The 24,396-nt window shown below is 44.7% G+C and overlaps 1 protein-coding gene across 1 annotated transcript in view; it reads right to left on the minus strand.

Moving 5' to 3' along the window:
• LOC141145980 (mediator of RNA polymerase II transcription subunit 1-like) overlaps window positions 1-8,807 on the minus strand; it is a 122,642-nt gene extending 113,835 nt beyond the window's left edge. The window contains exons 1-2 of the mRNA XM_073632765.1: window positions 8,489-8,807; window positions 6,021-6,121 (exon numbers count right to left, since the gene is read on the minus strand). Coding sequence (XP_073488866.1) covers window positions 6,021-6,121; window positions 8,489-8,807 — 420 coding nt within the window. The remainder of the gene's footprint in view (window positions 1-6,020; window positions 6,122-8,488) is intronic.
• Between the last annotated feature and the right edge of the window lie 15,589 nt (window positions 8,808-24,396).

The following is a 24,396-nucleotide window of genomic DNA, read 5'->3' on the forward strand; positions in this document are numbered from 1 at the left end:
TGCCAGGAGATTCCAACCATCACTCCCGTTTCCTGACCGGCAGTCTTGTTACCCCAGTGTCAGGTGGAGGGACGGCTGAGATCCTGCAGCCAGTATCAAGGGACCACAATAGAAGGTGCAAAACAGGCCATATCAAAGAACACCAAACAAGCAACTCACAGGTTAGTAGAGAGTGAAGTTAGCAAACCAAGGCAGCAATCCACGGGGTATACCAGGAAGAGGCGTTGGGAACAGGCAGAGTCAGCAACCACGATCAGCGTAAATCCAAAAAGGATGAGTCCAAGCGGCAAGGTCGGCAACAAGCATAGTCGGCAACGACGATCAGCAAAATCCAACGGAGTAGTTCAAGAAGCGTAGTCAGAAACAGGCAACAGTCAGCAACCAGAAATAAAAAATGTTAAACACCAACAACCAGGAAACAGGTCCTATACTAGGGCAAAGACAGGAAGGGGAAGTGGTGTTTTATAGGTCACTAGATCAGGTGACTGCCTACAGCTGGGTCACTGGGTGGAGCCAAGGTCCACAATCTAGGAGCAGGGAATAAAAAGGGCTCTACACAGATGGAAGTTCCATAGTGGCTCAGGCAGTAGGGAACCGACCCAAGAACACCAGGTTCCAGGATGGATTCCTGGTCAAGCCGTGACAGTACCCCCCACAAAAAGTTGCCCCAGGGCTATTTGGGCTTGGATGGATGCTTAACATAGAACAACCTGACCAGCTGTGGGGCATGAACATCACGAGCCAGTACCCAAGTCCTTTCCGCAAAAGAATAGCCTTTCCAGTCCACCAGATACTGCAATTGTCTATCCTTACGTCGAGAATCCATAATTTTACTAATTTTAATGTTCTTGATGGTCATCAACAGAGACAGGAGAAAGACGTCTAGAGGGTAGAGAAAACCTATTCTTGTAATAGGGCTTTAGCAAGGATACATGAAACTTATTGGGAATCCAAAGGTGTGGGGGCTAACTAAAGTTTATAAGCCACTGGGTTGACTTGACAAAGAATGCAAAAGGGTCCTGTATATCTAGGACCTGATTTGGGAGAGGGTTGTCGCAGCTTGAGGTTCTTAGTGGATAACCATACAAGTTGATTGGGACGATAACGGGGTGCAGGTCTTCTGCGACGGTCCACATACCCTTTGTATCTGAACAGACTGAAGCAGAACTTATGTCTCTCCAGGGCTTAGTTAACCTGGTCACCATGTTGGCTGCCGCGGGTACCTCTACCAGAGAAGATTGGAAAGGGAAAACTCTGGGTTGATACCCAAAAGGCAGCTTGAAAAGAAGAACATTTTAAAGAGGAGTGCCATTGTGAATTGTGCACTAATTCAGCTAGAAGTAGCATCACACGCCAGTTGTCATGTTCAGCATTAACATAAGCCCTTAGATAGGTCTCTAAATCTTGATTCACCCCGTTTGGCCATTAGATTGTGGGGTGGTATTCAAAAGACAGGCAATTCTTGATACCCAGATGTTTGCAAACAGCCTTCCAGAACGAAGATATGAATTCAGGGCCTCTGTCGCTAACAATAGCATCAGGAATACTGCGTAAAACGGATGACTTTTTAAATAAAGGCTAGAGCCAAGCTTGGGGCAGAAGGTAGGGCAGGCATAGAAATGAAGTGTGCCAACTTTGAAAATCTGTCCACTACAACCCAGATGACGATATTCCCTCTGGAGGCAGGCAAGTCCGCAATAAAATCCATACCATTATGGGTCCAGGGAGCATGAGAAATGGGTAAGAGTTGCAGAAGACCTTGAGGGAACAGATGGAGGCATTTTGATGACCTCACAAACAGTACAAGCTGTCCATGGGACCATTGCAAAACTTCTTTAGACGGAACTGAAAGTTTAGAAGGTGCCCGAGATCGAGCAGCCAACAAGTTTCTTTGTAAGATAGTATCCAGTTGAGCAATAATTTGTTCCAGAGGAAGAATGATATGGGGGGGAGCTTGAAGATTCTCACAAGGGAATTGCCGAGACAGGGCATCGGCCTTGGTGTTCTTAGAACCCAGAATGTATGTTACAACAAAGTTAAACCGAGTGAAGAATAATGCCCGCGGGCTTGTCTGGAATTCAGTCTTTGGGCTTTCTCCAAGTAGGTCGGATTCTTATGGTCAGTTTGAACCACAACATTAAGTTCCATACCTTCTAATAGATGTCTCCATTCGGAGAATACTAGTTTTATAGCTAAAAGTTCTCTATTCCCTAGATCATAGTTTTGTTCTGCAGCAAAGAATTTCTTGGAGAAAAAGGTGACTGGATGTAGCTTGTTGGAAGTAGGTTCTCGTTGGGATAACACTGCTCCGGCACCTACTTCGGAGGCAACAACCTCCAAGAAATATTGAGCCGATGGCTGAGAACAGGAGTGGGGTAAAAGGCAGACTTTAGGTGATCAAAAGCTTCCAAAGCTTTGGGAGCCCACTGAGAGCAATCAGTCCCTTTTTAGTGAGGGCGGTGATGGGAGCCAAAATCTTGGAAAAATTCTTGATAAATGTTCGATAGCAGTTACAGAATCCAATAAAATGCTGTATTTCCTTTAAAGTGGAAGGTCTGGGGCATTGGAAGATGGCAGCGAGTTTCTTGAAATCCATCTGGAATCCTGACAAAATAATATATATCATATACACACACACACACACACACACACACACACACACACAAATTGTATTTCCAATTGTTCAAAGGAGCACTTGGAAAATTTGGCGTACAACCTATGATCTGCCGCGTACACACCGCCGGACTTCCCGATAGAAAAAGTCCGATGGGAGTTTTTGGTCGGACATTCCGACCATGTGTATGCCCCATCTGACTTTTTCTGTCTGCATTTCTGATGGACTCAGATATAGAATCTTTCCATTGGAAATGCCGACGGAGTTTAGCCCGTTGACAAGTCCGCTCATGTGTACGCGGCATTAAACATTGGAGAACAGTGCGAACATGGCAATGACGATGCTTTAAATCTTTAGAGTAAATAAGTATATCATCTAAGTAGACGACAACAAAAGTGTCAAGTAGATCCCTGAAAATATAATTTACAAACTCCTGGAATATGGCGGTGGCAAGTCCAAATGTCATCACACAACACTCATAATGCCCCCTTCTAGTATTTAAAGCTGTCTTCCATTCATCTCCTGCTTTGATCCTAATGAGATTATATACAGAACGAAGGTCCAGTTTGGTAAAGATCTTTGATCCCTGGACACAAACAGCTCAGTAATTAAAGGGAGTGGATACCGATTTTTTACAGTAATGCGGTTGAGAGCTCTGAAGTCAATGCAGGGTCTAAGTCCTCCCATCTTTTTTCTCCACAAAAAAGAACCCTGCCCCCACAGGAGAGGAGGAAGGCCGAATGAAACCCCCTCTTTAGGCTTCAATATATTCCTCCATTGCCTTGGTCTCTGCAAGGTTAATAGGTTCTCCCCTTAGGAAGATGGGAACAAATTCAATAGCACAGTCATAAGGGCAGTGTGGAGGGAGCCCCTCCTCCTTTTTCAGAAAAGACATCAGCAAACTCGGCAAAGGCATCAGGTAATTCAGGGTCCGTAGACAGCTCATGAATGGACACTATTACATACTACCTTTTGGAGACAGTGGACGTGACATGAGGTGCTCCAGGCAGAAATGGACCAGTCAATAGATGGGTTATGTTTACATAACCAAGGGAACCCGAGAATTACTGGGTGTTTAGGAGACGGGATGATGTCAACTGATAAAACTTCTAGATGCAGAGCACCCCAAATGGACAGAGAGAGGCTTAGATTCATGAGTAATAAGTCCATCACCAAGAGGGTCTCCACCAAGAGTAGTTACACAGAGCGGAAGGTTTTTAGAAACAGTAGGTATCTGAAGTCTTTTAACCAGTGCTCCATCTAGAAACACACCACCAGCACCAGAATCTATAAATGCTACTGTGTAACAGCACTGATCATTCCATTCAAGGAAATTGAAACTATGAGTCTCTCCTGCAGAGGATTCAAAATAGCATGGCCTAATAGGGCTCCTCGATCACCCATTAAACCCAGAAGTTTTTCCGGGAAACTGGAAAAAAAAAAAAAAAAAAAAAACGCAAGACATGACCCGGCTTCCCACAGTACAGACAGAGGCCTAGGGTCCTGAGTTTGGTACGTTCACTATTAGACACATGCACAGCCCCTACATCCGTGTCCACCAGGATACACAAGTTGATAAAATCCTCCTGGCCCACTGGGACCTCACAGTAAGTTAATTGTCTCTGCTGCTAGTGTGCGAAATTCTAAGGCATAGGATGCTACCGTGTGTTTACCCTGATGTAAATCGAGAATATGGAACTCAGCCGCAGGCACTCTGCCTGGAATGTCAAATTTTTTCTCAAAAGTCTTCATGAAAGTGGGGTAATGAATAAGTACAGGAGACTTTCTCAAGAAGAGGTGACACCCAGGACAATGCTCTGCCCTTTAGCAAGGAAAATATAAAAATCACCTTGGCTTGAGCAGAGACAAACACTGAAGGTTGATTTCTAAAATGCAACCGGCGGCGGTTGAGAAATCCCCTGCAATCAGAAGGGTTACCATCATACTTCTCAGGGAGAGGGATTTTAGGAGTGGGAGAACCCGGGGGGGTTAGACACAACAACAGGTTCCCTAGCCCCAGCCCCTAGGTTACTAGGTGCAGCATGACCGGACCCATGTTCTGTAGACAAAGAGGATAACATAGCCATGATAGCACCTAATTTCTCCTCCAATGACTGCACACAGTTGGCCTGCTCTCCCAACAATTGTCCCTGAAGAGCGACTGCCTGCACCAACTTGCTGAGGTCCACCTGGCCCTAGTATAAGGTCATGTCTGTCGGGAGATTCCAACCATCACCCCAGTTTCCTGACCGGTAGTCTTGTTATCCCAGTATCAGGTGGCATGGACGGTTGAGATCCTGCAGCCAGTATCAAGGGACCACAATAGAAGGTGGAGACAGGCTATATCAAGGAGCACCAAACAAACAACTCACATTTATTAGAGAGTGAAGTCAGCAAACCAATGCAGCAATCCATGGGGTATACCAAGAAGAGGCGTTGGGAACAGGCAGAGTCAGCAACCACGATCAGTGCACATCCAAAAGTAATAGTCCAAGAGGCAAGGTCGGGAACAGGCAGAGTCAGCAACAACGATCAGCAAAATCCAACGGAGTAGCCCAAGAAAACAGGCAGAAGTCAGAATACAAAAATGTTAAACACCAACAACCAGGACCTATACTAGGGCAAAGACAGGAAGGGAAGTGATGTTTTATAGGTCACTAGATCAGGTGACCGCCTACAGCTGGTCACTGGATGGAGCCAGGGTCCACAATCTAGTAGCAAGGAATAACAAGGGCTCTACACAGATGGAAGTTCCCTAGTGGCTCAGGCAGCAGGGTACCGACCCAAGAACAGGCCTGATTCATCCCTAAAACAGAGAACAGGGATGCACTGGACCCCTGCTGTGAGCCGCATTCAAATTAAGTATGAACCCAGCCTTAATATGAATGGGTTGCATTCTGCAGTGGTGCAACACATTCAGATACTTTAAGAACCTGTCACCATGGCAGAGACCGTGATTTAAAATATTACCACCAGATTAGTAGTTAAGATCAGCTTTGAGTTGGTGTATGGAGGTGCACCAGTGCTCAGAGTGGGGTATACCTATGCTAGGAAGATGTCATGTATGTGACAGGTTTTCGGCACAGGGCTCTCTTTCCAACCCCATTCAGCCGATTCCTTCCAAAAGGGGTTGGGATAAAGGTGATGTCATTACCCAAATATAGTAATGTTCATATTTTGGAAATGACTTGCATCACTGAGAGCCTAGTTTCCCATCAGGTCCACTTTACTTTTAATTGACAGCGCATGGCAGTAGGCAAGTCAAAATCCCCTATTGGACTGAATATCCAATCACGTGTCAGTGTGATGGGTGTGGTGGCATTAAAAGGACTGAGTGAATTCTTTCCATTGCAGTGCACTTTAATTACTAAAATGAAAAGGTGGGGGGGGATGGAGAGGCTCTTACCATACAGTAGCGGACAAGCTTAATAGTTTCATTCCAGGGTTTCTGGGCATATTTTGAATGCAGTTTTTCTAACAAGACTTTTCTGGAAAACTTCACCGAAGCTATAAACAAGTATAAGATGTACACAAGTAAAAGAAAAAAAAAAAAAAAAAAGAAAAATTAATAAAAACAGAGTTAGGTACCTGGTAACTCTTTTTCTAAGAAGTCTTCCAGGGCAGCATCCGAGAGATAGGCTCCTCCTCTCTGAAACAGGAAACACATTAGTCCACCATTATAAATTTGTTAGCCTTACCTGCATGCCTCAGTTATAGTAAAGCATCAAAAGGAACTCTCAGTAAGCTAAAGCTTCCCCACTATACCTGGTATTAATCGCTTTAGGGTGGGAACTAGTGCTGCCCTGGAAGACTTCTTAGAAAAAGAGTTACCAGGTACCTGACTCTGTTTTCTCAAATCTTCTTCCAGGGCAGCATCCAAGAGGATGCATCAAGCAATACTTACTAGGGTGGGGATAAAGACTGAAGCACCTTGCGACCAAATGCTTGGTCTTGGCCGGACAGCTGGTCTATACAGTAGTGCCTTGCAAAGGTACTGAAGCGCGACCATGTCGCTGCCCCGCAGATCTGCTCCGGAGTTGCCCCGGCTTTCTCTGCGACCGAGATTGCCCAGGCTCTGGTTACGTGTGCTCTGATCCCGCTTGCAGGGGGTGAGGTTTTGTGCCTCATAGGCCGTCTGTATGGCAATTCTTATCAATCTGCTGATCGTGTTTTTCGATGCCCGTTTTCCTTTATTGGCTCCTGCATAGAGGATGAATAGAGAGGTAGTTCTTCGTCAATCCTTTGTTTTCTCAAGGTAGGCTATGAGTGTATTTCTTACATCTAGCTTATTGTAAAAAGTGTCTCTTTTCTTGCTGACCATAGATTTTGGAAGCGATGGGATGATGACATTTTGGGTCCTATGGAATGCTAAAGAGACTTTTGGTAGAAAAGCCGGGTCTGGCGAGAGGATTATTTTGTCTGTATCAGGCAGTATGGTTCCATCATGGAAAGCGCTTGGATTTCGCTCACTCTTCTGGCTGATACTAGGGGCCACTAGTGCAGTTTTTAGAGTAAGATTTTTCTCTGAGCTGTCTTCAAACAGTTTGAACGGGGGAGAGAGAAACCCTCTGAGCACTGTGGAGATATCCCATGTGTCAATTTTTGCAGGTCTAGCTCTGTTTAGTGACATTAGGAATCGCTTTATCAGCGGATACTGGTGTTCATAAAGGAGGAGAGTGCTGCCACTTGTACCTTAAGCATGCTCTGAGAGATGTTCTTGTCTGCTCCTTCCTGTAGGAAATCCAGAATCGTCTGGATTATCCCTCTCTCAGGAATCTGTTTTTATTCCAGGAGACAAACTTTTTCCTCACTTTCTCGTAGATTGCTCTACTCACGGGTTTCCTGCTGTCTAGGATGGTGTTGATCACTCTGTCCGATAGCCCTTTGTTTTGTAGTATTACCTTTTCAGTAACCAAGCCGAAAGCTTCAGGAGTCTGTGGTTCGGATGGTTGACTGGTCCCTGTGATAAGAGATCTGGAAGATCCGGCAGTGTCAGCTGTGGCTAGACGCTGAGGTTCTTCAAGTGGCTGAACCATGCTTTTTGAGGCCAGTACGGTGCTATGAGTATCACTGTTGCTTTCTCTGCCTTGATTATTTGACTCACTCTTAGTATTATGGCAGTTGGAGGGAATGCATAACACAACTGCCGTCCCCAGCTTTGGCTGAATGCATCTACTCCCTTGTTGCCATCTGTGGGATCCAGTGAAAAGAACATTGGTAATTTTGTGTTTGCCTTGGAGGCGAACAGATCTACCTCAGGTACCCCCCATGTTTGCGTTATCTGTGAGAAGTTTGCTTGGTTTAGCGACCACTCTGTTTTATAGTCTTTCGACTCAGAAAGTCTGACAGCGTATTGTCCGTTCCTTTCAGGTGGATGCCCGATATTGATCTTATGTTTGTTTCTGCCCACAACAGAGTTGTTTCTGTCAGCCTCATCAAGCTTTGGGGATTTTGTCCCCCCTTGCCTGTTTAGGTATGCCACCGTTGTGGCGTTGTCCCATTAAACCCTTACGTCTCTCCCCTGTATCGCTGGTTGGAAGGCTTTTAGTGCCTCTTCCACAGTTTTTAGCTCCCTCATGTTCGAGGAGGCTTGAGACCATTTGAAGTTCCATTTCCCCTGTGTGCAGAGCTCCTCCATGTGTGCTTCCCAACCTAGGGCGCTGGCATCTGTGGTAATCCTGACAGGGTTGGATTGAGCCTATTAGAGAGGCTATTGCCTGTGTGATTTTTTTTTCATTTTTTTTCCTCCGTTAGGAAGGTTTTGGTTAGTCTGGAGTCCAATACATAGACCAAGTACACTACTCTCTGGCTTGGGGGTGAGCTGTGATTTTTCTGTATTTTCTATCCACCCCAGGTTTTGTAGCTAGGACATACTTGTGTGCAGGTTGGTCTCTAGGGTCTCCACAAAGAACAGTAGGTCGTCCATGTATGGTATCACACCAATGCCTTGTTGTCTTAAGCCCTTTAGAGCTTCTGCCATTATCTTTATGAAGATCCTGGGCGCAGAAGAGATGCCGAAAGGGAGAGCCATATATTGCAGGTGTAGGGTGGTTGCCAGTCCCTGAATTGCAAACCTCAGGAATTTTTGATGACCTTCCTTTATGGGGACATGTAGGTAGGCATCCTGTAGGTCTATAGTGGCCATGAATGTTCCTTGTGGTAGGATATTTATGACTGAATAGATAGACTCCATCCTGAATTTTTCATATTTTATTCTTCTGTTGAGTGGCTTGAGGTTCAGTATGAGCCTTAGATTGCCTGACATTTATTTTTTTTGCAAAGATATGCGAATAGAATCCAGTTTTTTCCTTTTTTTGGAGGGACATGGCGAATCACTTTCTGATTTAGTAGGTTTTCCATGGTCTCTAGAAAGGCCTTTGCCCGATCTTTGTCCTTTGGTAGGATGGTTACTAAGTACTCGGTTGGGGGGCGGGCTGAAAATTCTATTGCGTAGCCTTCCGCTATGGTGTGGCGGAGGAATTAGTTACCCGTTGCTTTCATCCACTGGTGGGCAAAACTGTGAATCTGCCCCCCACCTGAAGACCACCATTGTTTTTTGTTCTTTGGGTTAGGAGGCTTGAGGATGATTTATCCCTTGCCTTTTTTGTTTTGATGTCCCCAGCGCTTTTTTGCTCCCGGCTCATTGAACTTTTTGAATTGCCGAAAGGGCACCTTCCCCTGCTTCTATTTTGGTTTGGGGGAACCCCTTCTTTTTTGCTGCGGTCCTGTCTAGCACTGCTTCTAGGTCAGGCCTGAATAGCAGATCTCCTGTGAATGTGATTCCGCATAGTCTGTTCTTGGAAGCGATCTCACCTTCCCATGACTTCAGCCACAGGGTTCTTCGGGCTGAGTTCACTAGAGCTGTGGCCCTTGAAGATACTCACGGTTTCAGCCGAGGCATCCGCTAGAAAAGCTGCCGCTCTGGTCAGTGTGGGGATGGTTCCTACAAATTCTTCTCTTGGTGTGTCACTTTCCAGTAAAGCCCCATACACACTATCCGATTTTCTGCTGATTTTTTTCCTTCAGATTTACCAAAACTGTATAATATGAGGTCAAATCTTAGGAGTTTCAATTGGTATGCAATCAGGCAGGCCCTTGCACTACATGGTTTTGGTAAATCTGAAGACAAAAATCAGCAGAAAATCTGTGTGTATGGGGCTTAACTCTTGTAGCTGGGTCAACCAAACTAGTAAGGTGCGGGCTGTGCAGGTGGAAGCTATCGCTGGATTCAGGTTTGCCACCCCTGTTTCCCAGGCCCTCTTCAGAAGGGCTTATATATTCTTATCCATGGGGTCGTTTAAGGTACCCACATCGTCAAAAGCTAAGTCGGATTTGTTTGCGACTCTTGCTAAAGAGGCATCCACTTTGGGGCATCTAGCCCAGGTCTTGGTATCTGCCTCTGCAAATGAATATCTGCATTTATCCTCTGCTGGTATGAAGAGTTTTTTTCTTGTTCTTCTCACTCTTTTTTGACAATGTCTTTAAGAGTTTGGTGTACAGGAAACATTCTAGGTTTCTTGGGCTGCAGCCCTTTATACATTTTGTCATGTAGGGTAAGCTTTGCAGCTTTTTGCTCTTTGATGCCCAGTGTGTCGGCTATAGTTTTAGAAGACTGTCCCTATCTTCTGAGGGGAACAAGTTGCCCTCTGATGCTTGATCATCAGAATCTTCTTCTTGCTCTTGTCGCTCTGCCTGCCCCCTGCTACCTGAAGGGACGCATGTCCCAGTGGTAGATGGGGTACTGGTTTGACTAGCACTTGCTGGTGTCTCCAATTTCTCAATTGCTGAGCGTAGTGGCACCATGGTGCTCTTTATTTCTTTTTTGAAAGAGCTGAGCAGGTCTTTAAGGTAACCTTGCGATTCTTTGGCCACCATCTATGCATTTTTGGCATAAAGGTTTTTTCCAGTCAGGAGGAAAACAGTGGCCGCAAGAAGCGCATGCTTTGTTGCTGCTTTTTACTTTTCTTTCCTCTTGGGTCCTTGCCTGAAACCAAGTACAAAAGGGCCCTGTGAGGTAGGCGGTTTGCCAAACTGCATGTAAATAGACAAGTTTGTAGTGAGGCGAAGACAGAATACTCTGGCTTACCTTGGAGCTGTCCTAGCTTGCAGACTCTGCAGGGCAGGGTGGAGAAGCATCAGACATGTCCAGCCATCAGGGTCCTCTGCTAAGAGGGACATTTTTAACTGCTTCCTGCGTGAGCTCCGGCCCCACCCCCAGCTGATCCCATGCAGGTTGGTGGACATACCTGCACATGCCGCTTCCGCTAGTGTCCTCCTTTCTGGCTTGCCATTAGGGAGGGGGACTTCCGCTGATTTTTGTCTTTTTTTTTTAATTTGCGCCGCTGCCCGGAAATTATGTCACCAGAAGTACCCTGCTCTATTGTTTTCTTAGAAGGCTTTCAGTCTTCGCAAAGCCACTGACCGGAATTGCGTGACCGGAAGTGACGTTTCCGGTGTCTGCGCCATCTTGGTACACCCTGTGGGGCCTCCATGCGGGAGATAAGCCGGGAAAGACTACAGAGTGCAGCGGCCACCGTTCGCGGCAGTATGGGGGTCAGGTGGGCTGGCTGCGGGCAGACAGGTGGCCTCCACCAGCAAAGAGAGCGGCATCCGGGGGAAAATGCCAGTTTCAGACCCCTCTGTAGGGGTGAAATCTCAGGCAGAGCGATTTGCTCAATTGCTGCCCCTGCTCGCCCTACCAAGGCCCGCTGGGCTGAATAGGAAGCTGGACAGGGAGTCTCCTGCAAAAAAAGCACAGAGACTTAAAAAATAATAAACGTTCTGCAGCTCCTGTGGGTTTGGAGGAAACAAAAAAAAAAAAAAAAAACACCACACCACACTGAGGCACGTAGGTAATGCTAACAAATTTATAATAGTGGACTAATGCGTTTCTTGTTTCAGGGAGGAGAAGCCTCTCTCTTGGATGATGCCCTGGAAGACGATTCGAGAAAATACGTAAAGAAGAAAGTAAAAGCAAATCCCACATTTTGGGTTGTCCCCAGAAAAGTAATAGAGGGGAAACACTCTTGTACATATTATATAAACACATATAGTGTGTTTCCCCAAGAGATTTCCCCTCTATTACTTTTCTGGGGACAACCCAAAATGTGGGATTTGCTTTTACTTTCCACGATAATGGTAAACGGGACAAATAGAGAGGGTGAATCTCTTTAAAATGGGCACAGACAGCAATACAAACCTGACAGGGGTTCTAATTCCTCAGCACTCTATCCTAAACAAAAAAAGGTTTTGTCTTTTGCCCTTGTTCACATTAAGCATGACTTTGAAATCGCGTGACTTTATCTGAACAGTGCAGCTTCATGCACAGATGTTTATTAAAGTCGCACCCGAAATCGGCAAAAGTAGTGCAGGAACTACTTTTGCAAAACTGGTGCGGTGCCACAAGTCGGCGTCGCACCAATTGGAACTGTGCCATTGCCAGGAATAGGCTGCGACTTTGCATGACAAAGTGCTTCATGTGAATGCTTTGTTATACTTTAAAGCAAAACTATACTCACCTGGGCTCTAGCGATGTGGCTCCCCACCAGCTACTGACATCTTTGAGCAGCTGGCTTCCGGGTCTCGATTGCCGGCTGGGGATGACATCACTTCCGCAAATGCGTTCCATCAACTTCAGTATTATCGAATTTATACAGTGAGCTGCGCATGTACAGTGGCAGACAGGAAGGTAGGCAACTTTAATGCAGAGGAGACAAAAGCAAGTCTCTTCTGCATAAGGCTACTTTCATACTGAGGCGCTTTAGCGCTAAAAATAGTGCCTGTAAAGAGCCTCTCCTCTCACTCCAGTGTGAAAACCCGAGTGCTTTCACACTAGAGGTGCACGGTGCGCTGACAGGACGCCATAAAAAGTCCTGCAAGCTGCATCTTTGAGGCGCTGTAGGAGCGGTATTGAAATCAATGGGCAGCGCCACTGAAGACCCGGCAAATCGCTGATGCAGTGGCGCGTTGTGGGCGCATTTTACCCTTTTTCGGTCATTAGCGGGGGTTAAAAGCACCCCTCTAGTGGCCGAAAAGTGCTGCAAAAACAACGGTAGAGCGCTGCTAAAAATAGCAGTGCTTTACCGCCGACACCCCCAACGCCCCAGTGTGAAAGTAGCCTTAAAAATCCTGCCTGTCCACCCATTTTCATGTTGTACATAAAGTTCAACTTTAGGCATACTTCAAACTCATCTCTAGGCGAACGCCGAAGCGGCACTTTTATTACTCCCATGAGATGTGGGTTGGCTCATTCGTGGTCCCACCAAAAATATTACACATGGCTTTATGCATGTTCACGTAGTCTGTTGGCCAGAATATGAATTTTATCTGTCCATTAGAATGCATGAATAATGTGAAGGGTCCTCCTAACACTCTTGTGTTGAGTTACATTTTATCTGTACGGTCTCCCTTTATTTTTTAAAGTGCTGCACAGGCTGATATATATATCTATATATAAAAATCCTGTACAAAGATAACTATTGTGTAGTTTTTATTCCGAATACATAAAACACACTCAAATATGACCCCAGGTTTGCCTGGTCTGAGGTCATAGACTGCCTAAACGCAACACATGTTAGCATAACACACCACACAGGTATAACACTGGCCTCTGGGCCAGATGGTAATTAAAGAGTAAAGCCAGGTACACACACCATAAAAACAATCTCCAGATCTGTTCCAGAGGAGTTTCTTCATGCACTTTTTGAAGTGTTCCAGATACTTTCTTCTTCCTGTTTTTTTAACTGTACTGGGGTCCGGTGCATTTTTGATGCATGAAGATACGTTCCGGTGTGTTTTTAATGCATTTTACTGCGTTCCAGTAAAGTTACGTACAAAAAAAAAAAAAAAAAAAAAAAAAAAGCACTGGAATGCATGTGGCGTGAGCTAACCCTGAGCCCATTGGGCTGAATAAAAAAAAAAAAAAAAAAGGGGGGGAGCTTCGGAGGAGCTGCTGTACTAACAATGCAATTTTAGTACAGTGATCTCCCCCTGCTGAGCTATTGTGTTCCGACAGAACACACCGGTCAGTGCTCTCAGCCATTGGCTGAGAGTGCTGATCAGATACTGATCAGCAGACCCTTTTCGATTATACCTCTTTGACGGAAGCCGGTCGAATGGCTGACTACTGTCAGACCGGCTATAGTTCACACGGGCCGAACGTCGGCTGGTTCCTTTTGAACCGGCTGATGCCGCCCAACATTCAGCCTGTGTGTGCTAGGCTTAAGGCCCCATTCACACTTGCAAAAGTTAGCGATTACATGAGAGAGACCCAGCGGGGGTTAGATTAGCGACAGGCAGCAGCCCCATTGAAAGCAATGGAAGGCTGACAGATCCTGCAACTAATCATAGAGCGATTGCCTGAAGATGATCAGCCCTGGACTCAGACTGCCTGCAAGTGTGAATGGGGCTTTGCTAAGGTAAGTTTACAAATATTGATAGACACCTAGATTTGCTTAAACGGTTACTCAAGTTTACATCAGATTAGCATTAAATAGAGATACAGCACTCTCCCTTTGTCACCATAAATCTGCAGCGTACAAACCTTTTAATGTGATGAGCTAATGTCACATGAGCATTTGATTTATCAAAAAATTGCAGAAGTATCAACGTTATCTACCCGTGTCAGTGATCCTCCTTTCTCGCTGATGTTCAATAGGTGCAGGAAGTCCAATTGAATCCTTCTCTGTAGGAGACCACTGATTTGGAGGTATACCTGTCTCTGACATATCCACTAGTGTATCCATGTCTGCCATTTCAGGTTGTTCCTACATCCTTGCTAATCTGCTATTTAATATCTGACTCACTGCAGCTGCACTGCTCATCCCAGCTCAGTTGACTGCAGCCTTGTCAAAATGCTGTCTCCCTTAATCCAGACTACAAAGGCCTTGATTAGCAGCAGTTAGTCTGATATAAGTGGTGTATACAGAAAGCTATTACCGAGAATTTGCAAAACTTGTTATCATATGTCAGCTCTGTCCCTTTGTGTACATTTCCACAGCCCATGGAGACGTAGGTTTTCACGTTGGTGCACTGTGGTGCCATTCATTCTTAACGGTACCCTGTCATACCTTACAGCGTGCCACAAAGCATGATAACTTAAGGCATATGCACTTCCTTGGTGCTATTTTGGTGCTTGCGTTATCGCAGCGCATAGATGTGAACTTAGTGGTGGTAAACCCTCACATATACCCAGTGAAGTGAACAGCCTCAGGCGATATACAAGGATGAAAAAAATTCCCTTACATAAGTTTTACATGTATATCTGCTGTCTTCAGCTTGCTATATTCTTTAGAAAGTGAACATTGTGTTAGAGATTTTCTCTTCCTGTTTAGCACTGGGAGTGGATTCTTGGCATACACTGTGCGACAGCTGATTGGAGGAAAGGCACACACCTCCACTCCACATAGGCAGAGGAAGGAAGGAATGTGCAGAGCTGTGCTGTGAGTACACCAGCTCTCTGCTAAACTATTTGTAGCACCCACCGTGATGCAAATTTCAGGCTGGTTTTATCTTGGTTGTTGGAGAACTTGTCAGAAGTTATCATGTTGATAACAGAAGAATGGAGCAGCAGAAAGACTTAGAGAGAGATAAGTAAACACTACAGATAGATGTGTTTAGGTCAAATTTCATGAATCGGGTTTACAAGCACTTTAAGATGTGTGTCAATCTCCACACACTGGAGCCCAAGGGTGCTTAAAGGGCAGGTTCACAATGATTGTATTAGAAAATGGATGTGTGTTTTATTTAAAAAAAAAGGCATAAAGTCTTTTTTAATACAGTTTGTTAAAATTAAAGGGTTCATTCACCCTGTACAATGTGCAGAGCCATTTGCTTACTACCACTGAGCTGTATGCCTGCAGCCAGTAGAAAGTGAATGTTTGTGAATCGGCTGTATGGACTCACCTGTATAGCTGAGCTTGACAGGTGCACGGACCACGATGCAGAGCCCGTGCTTCTGGGTCCATGTGCCCATCCATTTGTGCCTGTGTTTGATGCGTTTTTCAGGCACATTTTTCGGTGCATTTTGCGTTATTAAAACCAGCATTTTTTATGCGTTTTTGCATGCAGTTTTCATTCATTTTGTGGTTTCCGTTTTTTTTTTTTCTCTCTAAATGCACTGTAAAACACACTGTATACAGCTGGTTGCTAAAGAGGGGGCTGGGAAGCCGGCCACCGCATCCCTAACAACCGACGAGTCATCAGATGTCAGCAAGGTTCCCCCGCTGAAAGCTGAATGTAAAAAAAAAATTTGCAGACAAAAAAATTTTGCAAAAATAATGGTGCGGGGTTCCCCCCAAGTCCATATCAGGTCCTTCGGGTCTAGTATGGATTCGGAGGGGACCCCCCACACGCTTAAATAAAAAACAAAACGGCGGGAGGTCCCCCCCCAGAATCCATATCAGACCCTTATCCGAGCATTTATAATAAGAAAAAAGACTGCGCTGGAAAAAAACCTTACAAATAAGCTGCAACACAAAGTGGAATACACACAAATACATATAAAAAAACAAATATGGCTGTGCTCTATACCTTTAACACTATAAATGTGATGATAAGTGATCAGTGTATGATAGCTTGAATATAACTTCAAAAAAAGTCCCACAAATAAATTGGTATAACTCTATAAGTGTTCAGTGATGCTAAGTAGAGATTTCAATGACAGTCGGTCAGACTTCCAATCGACCAATCTCTAACAAATAGTGAGGATATCGGCTTGTGATCAGTTCCAAGAAATCAATGTGAATTTGCTTGCAGACTCACCACCATAAGAAGTGTGCGCTTACCAGCTGCACAGACAAGTAATGCCTGTGGCTAACACCCAGCCAGGGCCTTTTCCACAGTGGAATTCCGATATCGGTCCAATCATCTCGGGAGGAGCGATGCACGTCACTGCGCGCTACGTCCGGTTGTTTGCAAGCACGGGCGTGTGTATTGTAGCCGGCTTGCCGCATATATTTTTATCTTTTGCTGTCTTTACGCCTATTTGGCATTTTGCATTTTTAACACGTAAATAAAAAAACAAGCGGGTTTTACCTATGGCTATTTTATTGATTTTTTTTTTCTCCGAGCCACGTTTGCATCACCATGCATTGAGTTGCATACAAGCTTCCAGCGGAGGATTTGGTCTGTTGAAGTCCGGACCAGAAGATCCCCCCACAGATGCGGTGATTGGACCGATATCGGAACTCCACTGAGGAAAAGGTCCTGGCTGGGTGTTAGCCACAGGCATTACTTGTCTGCGCAACTGGTAAGCGCACACTTCTTATGGTGGTGAGTCTGCAAGCAAAGTCACATTGATTTCTTGGAACTGATCACAAGTCGATATCCTCACTATTTGTTAGAGATTGGTCGATTGGAAGTCTGACCGACTGTCATTGGAATCTCTACTTAGCATCAATGAACACTTATAGTTATACCAATTTATTTGTGAGACTTTTTTTGAAGTTATATTTAAGTTATCATACCCTTATCCGAGCATGCCGCCTGGCAGGTCAGGAGAGAGGGGGGACGAGCTAGCACCCCCCCTGAACCATACCAGACCGCATGCCCTCAACATGGGGGGGTGGGTGCTTTGGGATGGGACTCCCCCAAAGCACCTTGCCCCATGTTGATGAGGACAACTGCCTCTTCCCGACAACCCTAGCCAGTGGTTGTCAGGGTCTGCGGGCGGGGGGCTTATCGGAATCTCAAAGCCCCCTTTAACAAGGGGACCCCCAGATCCTGGCCCCCCACCCTATGTGAATGGATATCGGGTACATCGTACCTCTACCCATTCACCAAAAAAGCAATAAAGTAGAAAAAAACAAGAGTCAGTTTTTGACAATCCCTTTATTAGTAAAATAGCTCCTCCACGGTTTTCTCCCCGAGCTGTCATCTCCCGGTGTCGTCTTCTTCCTCGTCACCGCTGCCTTCTTCTTCTTCCTCGCCGCCCCCGGTTAGCCACTAAAAAAAAAGAAAAAAACTGTTCTCGTCGCAAAGCTGACTTCTTCCGTTGTTATGTTCCCCGCTGTCCGGCGCCTCTTATATAGGCATGGGGCATGGCCATCCAATGACGTCACCCAAAGAGCCCACCCCTTGTGACATCACGTCACTTATCTCCAACGGGCTTGCTGGAGAATTTTAGTTTGATCAGCTCTACGGTCAATCGGCTGCATCACTGATTGTTGCATTCTGACAGCGGAGGAGTCCCCACTGTCAGAATACAATATCGTAGTGAGGAACATTCCCCCCATCCACCACATTTGTGTGGATCAGGAAAACCGTTCAGTTGTTTTTTTGCCGGCTGATCAAAAAACTAAATTGTGTATGGCCAGTGCTGGCTGGGGCGATAACGTAATCTGGCCTAAAACCTAATCCCAGGTTTCATTTTACTTTAAATAGTTCCTTGCCCAAGCAATTGGTTCCATTACCAAGAAACATGTTCTCTGTCAGCACTAAGGCCTGATTCACACCTATGCATTTTTTGTGCATTTTGCAGATTTGCACTACAGTTAATTTAACATGGTTTCCTATGGAACACGTTCTGTAGTGCAAATCTGCAAAATGCACCAAAAATGCATAGGTGGGAATCAGGCCTGATTGCAGTTTGCATATTGCAGGTGCATTTTGTGTTTTTCAGTACATTGAAGTCTATGGAACCAAAACCCAGAAATAAGTCCCTGGCCCTTTCCATTAAATGCACAGATGTGTACTACATCCATAGGAAACCATGTTAATTGGACTGTAGTGTTTTTCTACAAAACTGAAAACGCACTAAAAAAATGCATAGGTGTGAACCAGGCCTAATACTCTATTTAGCATTTGTCAAAATTGACTGAAATCTCAGATGGATTTGCTGTGATTTATGATTCATATTCAATATTCAATTCTATAATTTTAGTCAGAACAAATGATCAGTTAAATGATCATATTGATATGTGTATGGCCACCTATACAGAGAGCATTTATCCATAGCAACCAGTTCAATCACCAATCCGTGATGGTGTGTGAGTAGGAGTGGAGAGAGACGCCTGTTTGGAAGCTGCCAGATAGCAAGACTGGGAATGTGCGAACCCTGGGGCTGAGAAACTCCATAAAGGAATTCTGGACCTAATGACTTATCACCATATCTGCCATCCCAGGATATTTTTACCAAGCTTTAAATGACCCACCAGACTGAAAAGCTGGGGGTCGTTCTGATCTGGTGAGTGGGGATACATGAGGGGATGTTGCACACCTGAATTTTTCTGAAGCACCTTACATTTCCTTCACTTTGGTTCGGAGCACCTTTAGTCACTTTATTTGGACTTTGTTTCTTTTTTGGTCAACATATTTTCACTCATTGTGTTTGCGAGCGCTATATTTATATTGATATGTTTTTCAAGTGATTAGCACTTTGTGTGTAGCAGCTGCATTTTGTATTATTTTTTATTTTATTTTTGTTTGATACAACATTAGCGCAAGCGTATACATTTAGTATATATTTTTACATTGCCTACAGTGAAGCATGGTGGTGGGAGTGTCATGGTCTGGGGCTGCATGAGTGCTGCTGGCACTGGGGAGCTACAGTTCATTGAGGGAACCATGAATGCCAACATGTACTGTGACATAATGAAGCAGAGCATGAGCCCCTCCCTTCGGAGACTGGGCTGCAGGGCAGTATTCCAACATGATAACAAGTCCAAACACACCTCCAAGACGATCACTGCCTTGCTAAAGAAGCTGAGGGTAAAGGTGATGGACTGGCCAAGCATGTCTCCAGACCTAAACCCTATTGAGCATCTGTGGGGCATCCTCAAACGGAAAGTGGAGGAGCCCAAGGTCTCTAACATCCACCAGCTCCGTGATGTCATCATGGAGGATTGGAAGAGGACTCCAGTGGCAACCTGTGAAGCTCTGGTATACTTCATGCCCAAGAGGGTTAAGGCAGTGCTGAAAAATAATGGTGACCACACAAAATATTGACACTTTGGGCCCAATTTGAACATTTTCACTTAGGGGTGTACTCACTTTTGAGGGGACATGAAATTTACACTGTTATACAAGCTGTAGACTCACTACTTTATATTGTAGCAAAGTGTCATTTCTTCAGTGTTGTCACATGAAAAGATATAATAAAATATTTACAAAAATGTGAGGGGTGTACTCACTTTTGTCAAATACTGTATATCTCCATGCTTTAATTGTTGAGAACTCTCTTTGAAAAACACATTTCGGCCATGGCCATCTTAACCATTTAAGGACCAAGCCTCTTTCTGAGATTTGGTGTTTAAAAACATGTTTTTTTTTGCTAGAAAATTAGTTAGAACCTGCAAACATTATATATATTTTTTTCTAACACCCTCGAGAATAAAATGGCCGTCGTTGCAATTCTTTCTGTCACACCGTATTTGCGCAGCGGTTTTACAAGCGCACTTTTTTGGGGAAAAAATACATTGTTTTTTAATAAAAAAATAAGACAACAGTAAAGATAGCCCATGGCAGGACCTCTTAAATATGAGATCTGGGGTCAAAAAGACCTCACATCTCATATTAACAATATAATAAAATAAAAAATGTCCCTTTAAGAGCTATAGGCGGAAGTGACCTTTTGACGTCGCTTCCGCCCTGCAATAGTATGGAGACGGATGGGGGCCATCTTCCCTCACTCGTCTCCATACCTAACAGGTAGAAGAACCGATCACCTCCAGGGAATGCAGGTCTTCGTGGGGGCACCCAATGAAGAGGAGGAGCCAGGAGCACCAACGGGACACCCCAGAAGGGGAGGGTTGGGGCTGCTCTATGCAAAACCCTTACACAGAACAGGTAAGTATAACATGTTTGTTATTTAAAAAAAAGAAAAAAAAAACCTTTACCACCACTTTAAGTAAGGGCAGATGATTCATGTAACATTTCCTTCCTGGAATCCATCTGCCCTTGGCTCAGGCATGCACACAGGAGTGCGTGCATAGCTGGGAAAGCCTCTTTTCAAGATGAAAGAAATTACTTTCATGGGATGAATGACATCATTTTGGCCTAGGCTAGTAATCTGGAAGCAACTGAAGAAACATAAAAAAATTTTTTAAAAAGTAAATATAATATACCCTCCTATCTATTTACTAATGCTAGCAGTATCAGGATTAAAAATAGTTAAAATAGAGTTCCAGCCTAAAAAAAAAAATTTTAAGTCAGCAGCTACAAACACTGTAGCTGCTGACCTTTAATATAAGGACATTTACCTGTCCAGAAATCCCACGATGTCGGCACCCCAAGCCAATCTGTCCTTTGGCTTCAGGTGTAGGCGTCGGCATCTTCACTAAGGAAAACAGGAAGTGATGCCTTGCGGCTTCAGCCTGTTTTCTATTGCACATGCGCAAGTCAAGCTCTGCTTTCTGAATGGTCCTGCTGTCTTCTGGGACCTGTGTGTTTCCCTGAAGGCAGCGGATGGGAAGGAAGAGGGGCTGGAAATTGCGTAGCTTGCCGCACAACGATTGCAGCGATCTTACCCAGAGATGGGAGTGGGTACCTTGTTTTGACACGTATCCGCTCCTCCCTACCCCCCCCGAAAGGTGCCAAATGTGGCAGTGAAGGGGGGGAGAAAGCAAACAAGTGGAGCTTCCCTTCCTTTAACCACAGCGCGGACTCCAATTGCCGGGAGGGCGTCCCTGGACGTCCTCCTGTTTACTTCCGCGCTGCGCGCTCCCCCGGGCGCGCATCGGGGAAGTTTTGTGCTGGCCGTGTCCCTTGGACACAGCCAGTCACAGATCACTGAAAACGGCCAATCATAGCGGCCGTTTTCAGCGCGATGGGCGGTGCCAATGAGAGACGATCTCATATGTAAACATATGAGATGATCTCTCATCGCCGGCTCTCCCTCCTCACACAGAGACAGCGTGTGAGGAGGGAGAGCAAACCTCTGCGGCGGTAAGTGAACAGAAAGAAAAAAAAAAAAAAAATAGTGTCCCCACTGTTATCTGTCCCTGCCATCTGTCCTGCCATCTGCCCCTGCCATCTGTCCTGCCATCTGTCCCCAGTGCCACGTATATGTGCCATCTGTCACCAGTGCCACTTAGTGCCATCTGTCATCAGTGCCACCTGTCAGTGTCTCGTGCCATCTGTCATCAGTGTCACGTGTCATCAGTGCCACGTATTAGTGCCATCTGTCATCAGTGCCACGAATTGGTGCCATCTGTCATCAGTGCCACGTATTAGTGCCACGTGTCATCAGTGCCACGTATTAGTGCCATCTGTCATCAGTGCCATCTGTCATCAGCGCCACGTGTCATCAGTGCCACATATTAGTGCCATCTGTCAGTGCCACGTATTAGTGCCATCTGTCATCAGTGCCATGTATTAGTGCCATCTGTCATCAGTGCCACATAAGAGTCAGTGCCACATATCAGTGCCATCTGTCATCAGTGCCACATCAGTGCCATTTGTCGTCAGTGCCACATGTCATTGTCCTGGTTCTCCAGGACCTTCAAAAGTGTAATAGGTAGTCAACAAATTAGATGTGTAATTTATGCTCCTAGAACACGTGATGGTGCTCCCTGCATGTTGGGCCTCTGTATGTGGCCAGGCTGTGAATAAGTCCCACACATGTGGTATCCCCATACTCAGGAGGAGTAGCAGAATGTATTTTGGGGCGTTATTTGTGGTATATACATGCCATGTGAGAGAAATAACCTATTACAATGACAATTTTGTGGGGGAAAAAAAAATCTTCATTTTGCAAAGAATTGTGGGAAAAAATGACAACATCAAAAACCTCCATGCATCTTACTAAACACCTTGGAATGTCTACTTTCAAAAAAGAGGTCATTTGGGGGGTATTTGTACTTTCCTGACTTGTTCGGGTCGCAAGAAATGCGATAGGCCGTCAGTACATCAGGTGTGATCAGTTTTTTATGATTTGCACGTGATTTGCACTACACTAACTTGTCGACTCTCTAACTTTCACAAAGACCAAATAATATCCACTAATTTGGGTTATTTTTACCAAAGATATGTAGCATTATAAATTGTGGACAAAATTTATGAAGAAAAATTACTAATTTGCAAAATTTTATCACAGAAACAAAGAAAAATGTGTTTTTTTCAAAAATTTTTTTTTTCATTTATAGCGCAAAAAATAAAAAACCCAGAGGTGATCAAATACCACCAAAATAAAGCTCTATTTGTATGAAAAAAAAGGACAAAAAAAATATTTGGGTACAGTATTACATGACTGAGTAATTGTCATTCAAAGTGTGAGAGCACTGAAAGCTGAAAATTGGTCTGGTCACGAGGGGGGTTTAATTGCCTAGTTGTCAAGTGGTTAATGTTGCTTTGAGACTGCATTCACACCTGAGGGACATGGAAACGTGGGCAGAATCTAGCGTTTCTGCCCGTGTTTCTGGAAATGTGTGAAAAATGCGCTAAGATTAGCCTTATGATTGTGGTGCCATTATTTCTTAACCACTTCAGCCCCGCACCATTTGGCTGCCCAAAGACCAGAGCGTTTTTTGCGATTCGGCACTGCATCACTTTAAATGACAGTTGCACGGTTGTGCAACGTGGCTCCCAAACAAGATTAACATCTTTTTTTCCCCACAAATAGAGCTTTCTTTTGGTGGTATTTGATCACCTCTGCGGTTTTTATTTTTTGCGCTATAAACAGAAAAAGAGCGACAATTTTTAAAGAAGCGCAATATTTTTTACTTTTTGCTATAATAAATATCCCTAAAAAATATATAAAAAAAACATGTTTTTTCCTCAGTTTAGACCGATACGTATTCTTCTATATATTTTTGGTAAAAAAAATCGCAATAAGCGTTTATTGATTGGTTTGCACAAAAGTTATAGCGTCTACAAAATAGGGGATAGTTTTATGGCACTTATATTAATAATTTTTTTTTTATTAGTAATGGCGGTGATCTGCGATTTTTATTGTGACTGCGACATTATGGCAGACACATCGGACACTTTTTGCGCTATTTTGGGACAATTCACATTTATACAGCGATCAGTGCGATTAAAAATGCACTGATTACTGTGTAAATGTGACTGGCAGTAAAGGGGTTAACCACTAGGGGGCGCTGCAGGGGTTAAGTGTGTCCTAGGTAGTGATTATAACTCTGAGGGGGATGGGCTATGTGTGACATGACACTGATCACTGCTCCCGATCACAGGGAGCTGTGACCAGTGTCAGTGTCATTAGGCAGAATGGGGAAATGCTTGTTTACATCAGCATTTCCCCGTTCTTCCTCTCCGTGAGACGATCTCAGGTATCCCTGCGGACATCGAGTCCACGGGACCCGCGATCACACTCCCGGAGCTCGCGACAGGGTGCCATGCCATTCTGCCGACATGTTCGTGCGGCGGTCGGCAAGCGGTTAATGGCACTCCAAAAAAAGTGGGGAATTGGGAAATTTGGGACTTTGAATGAAGCCATGACCGGGTATGGTAAGGGAACTTCCATCCCTATACTTATGAGGAAAAGGAGCAAAAATGCAGCAGCAAAAGCAGCAAAGAGGCAACAAAAAGGGTGGGACTTTATATGAAGCTCATGGTAACAAAATGATAGAATGGTGGATAATAAAATATTTCATAATACATAAGTAATACTAAGTAATTAAGTAAATACTACTAAACTAGCTTGTATCAATATAGGGGAGAATAGATAGAAAACACCCCCCCCCCATTTTAAACAAGATCACTTACAGGTCTGGTATGGATTTTAAGGGGAACCCCACGCCAAAATTAAAAAACGGCGTGGGGTCCCCCCAATGATCCATACCAGACCCTTATCTGAAGAGAAGAGCGGGAGCCTCCCTCCATGCCAT

This window comes from Aquarana catesbeiana, linkage group LG05, assembly GCF_042186555.1.
Source record: "Aquarana catesbeiana isolate 2022-GZ linkage group LG05, ASM4218655v1, whole genome shotgun sequence".
NCBI lineage: Eukaryota > Metazoa > Chordata > Amphibia > Anura > Ranidae > Aquarana > Aquarana catesbeiana.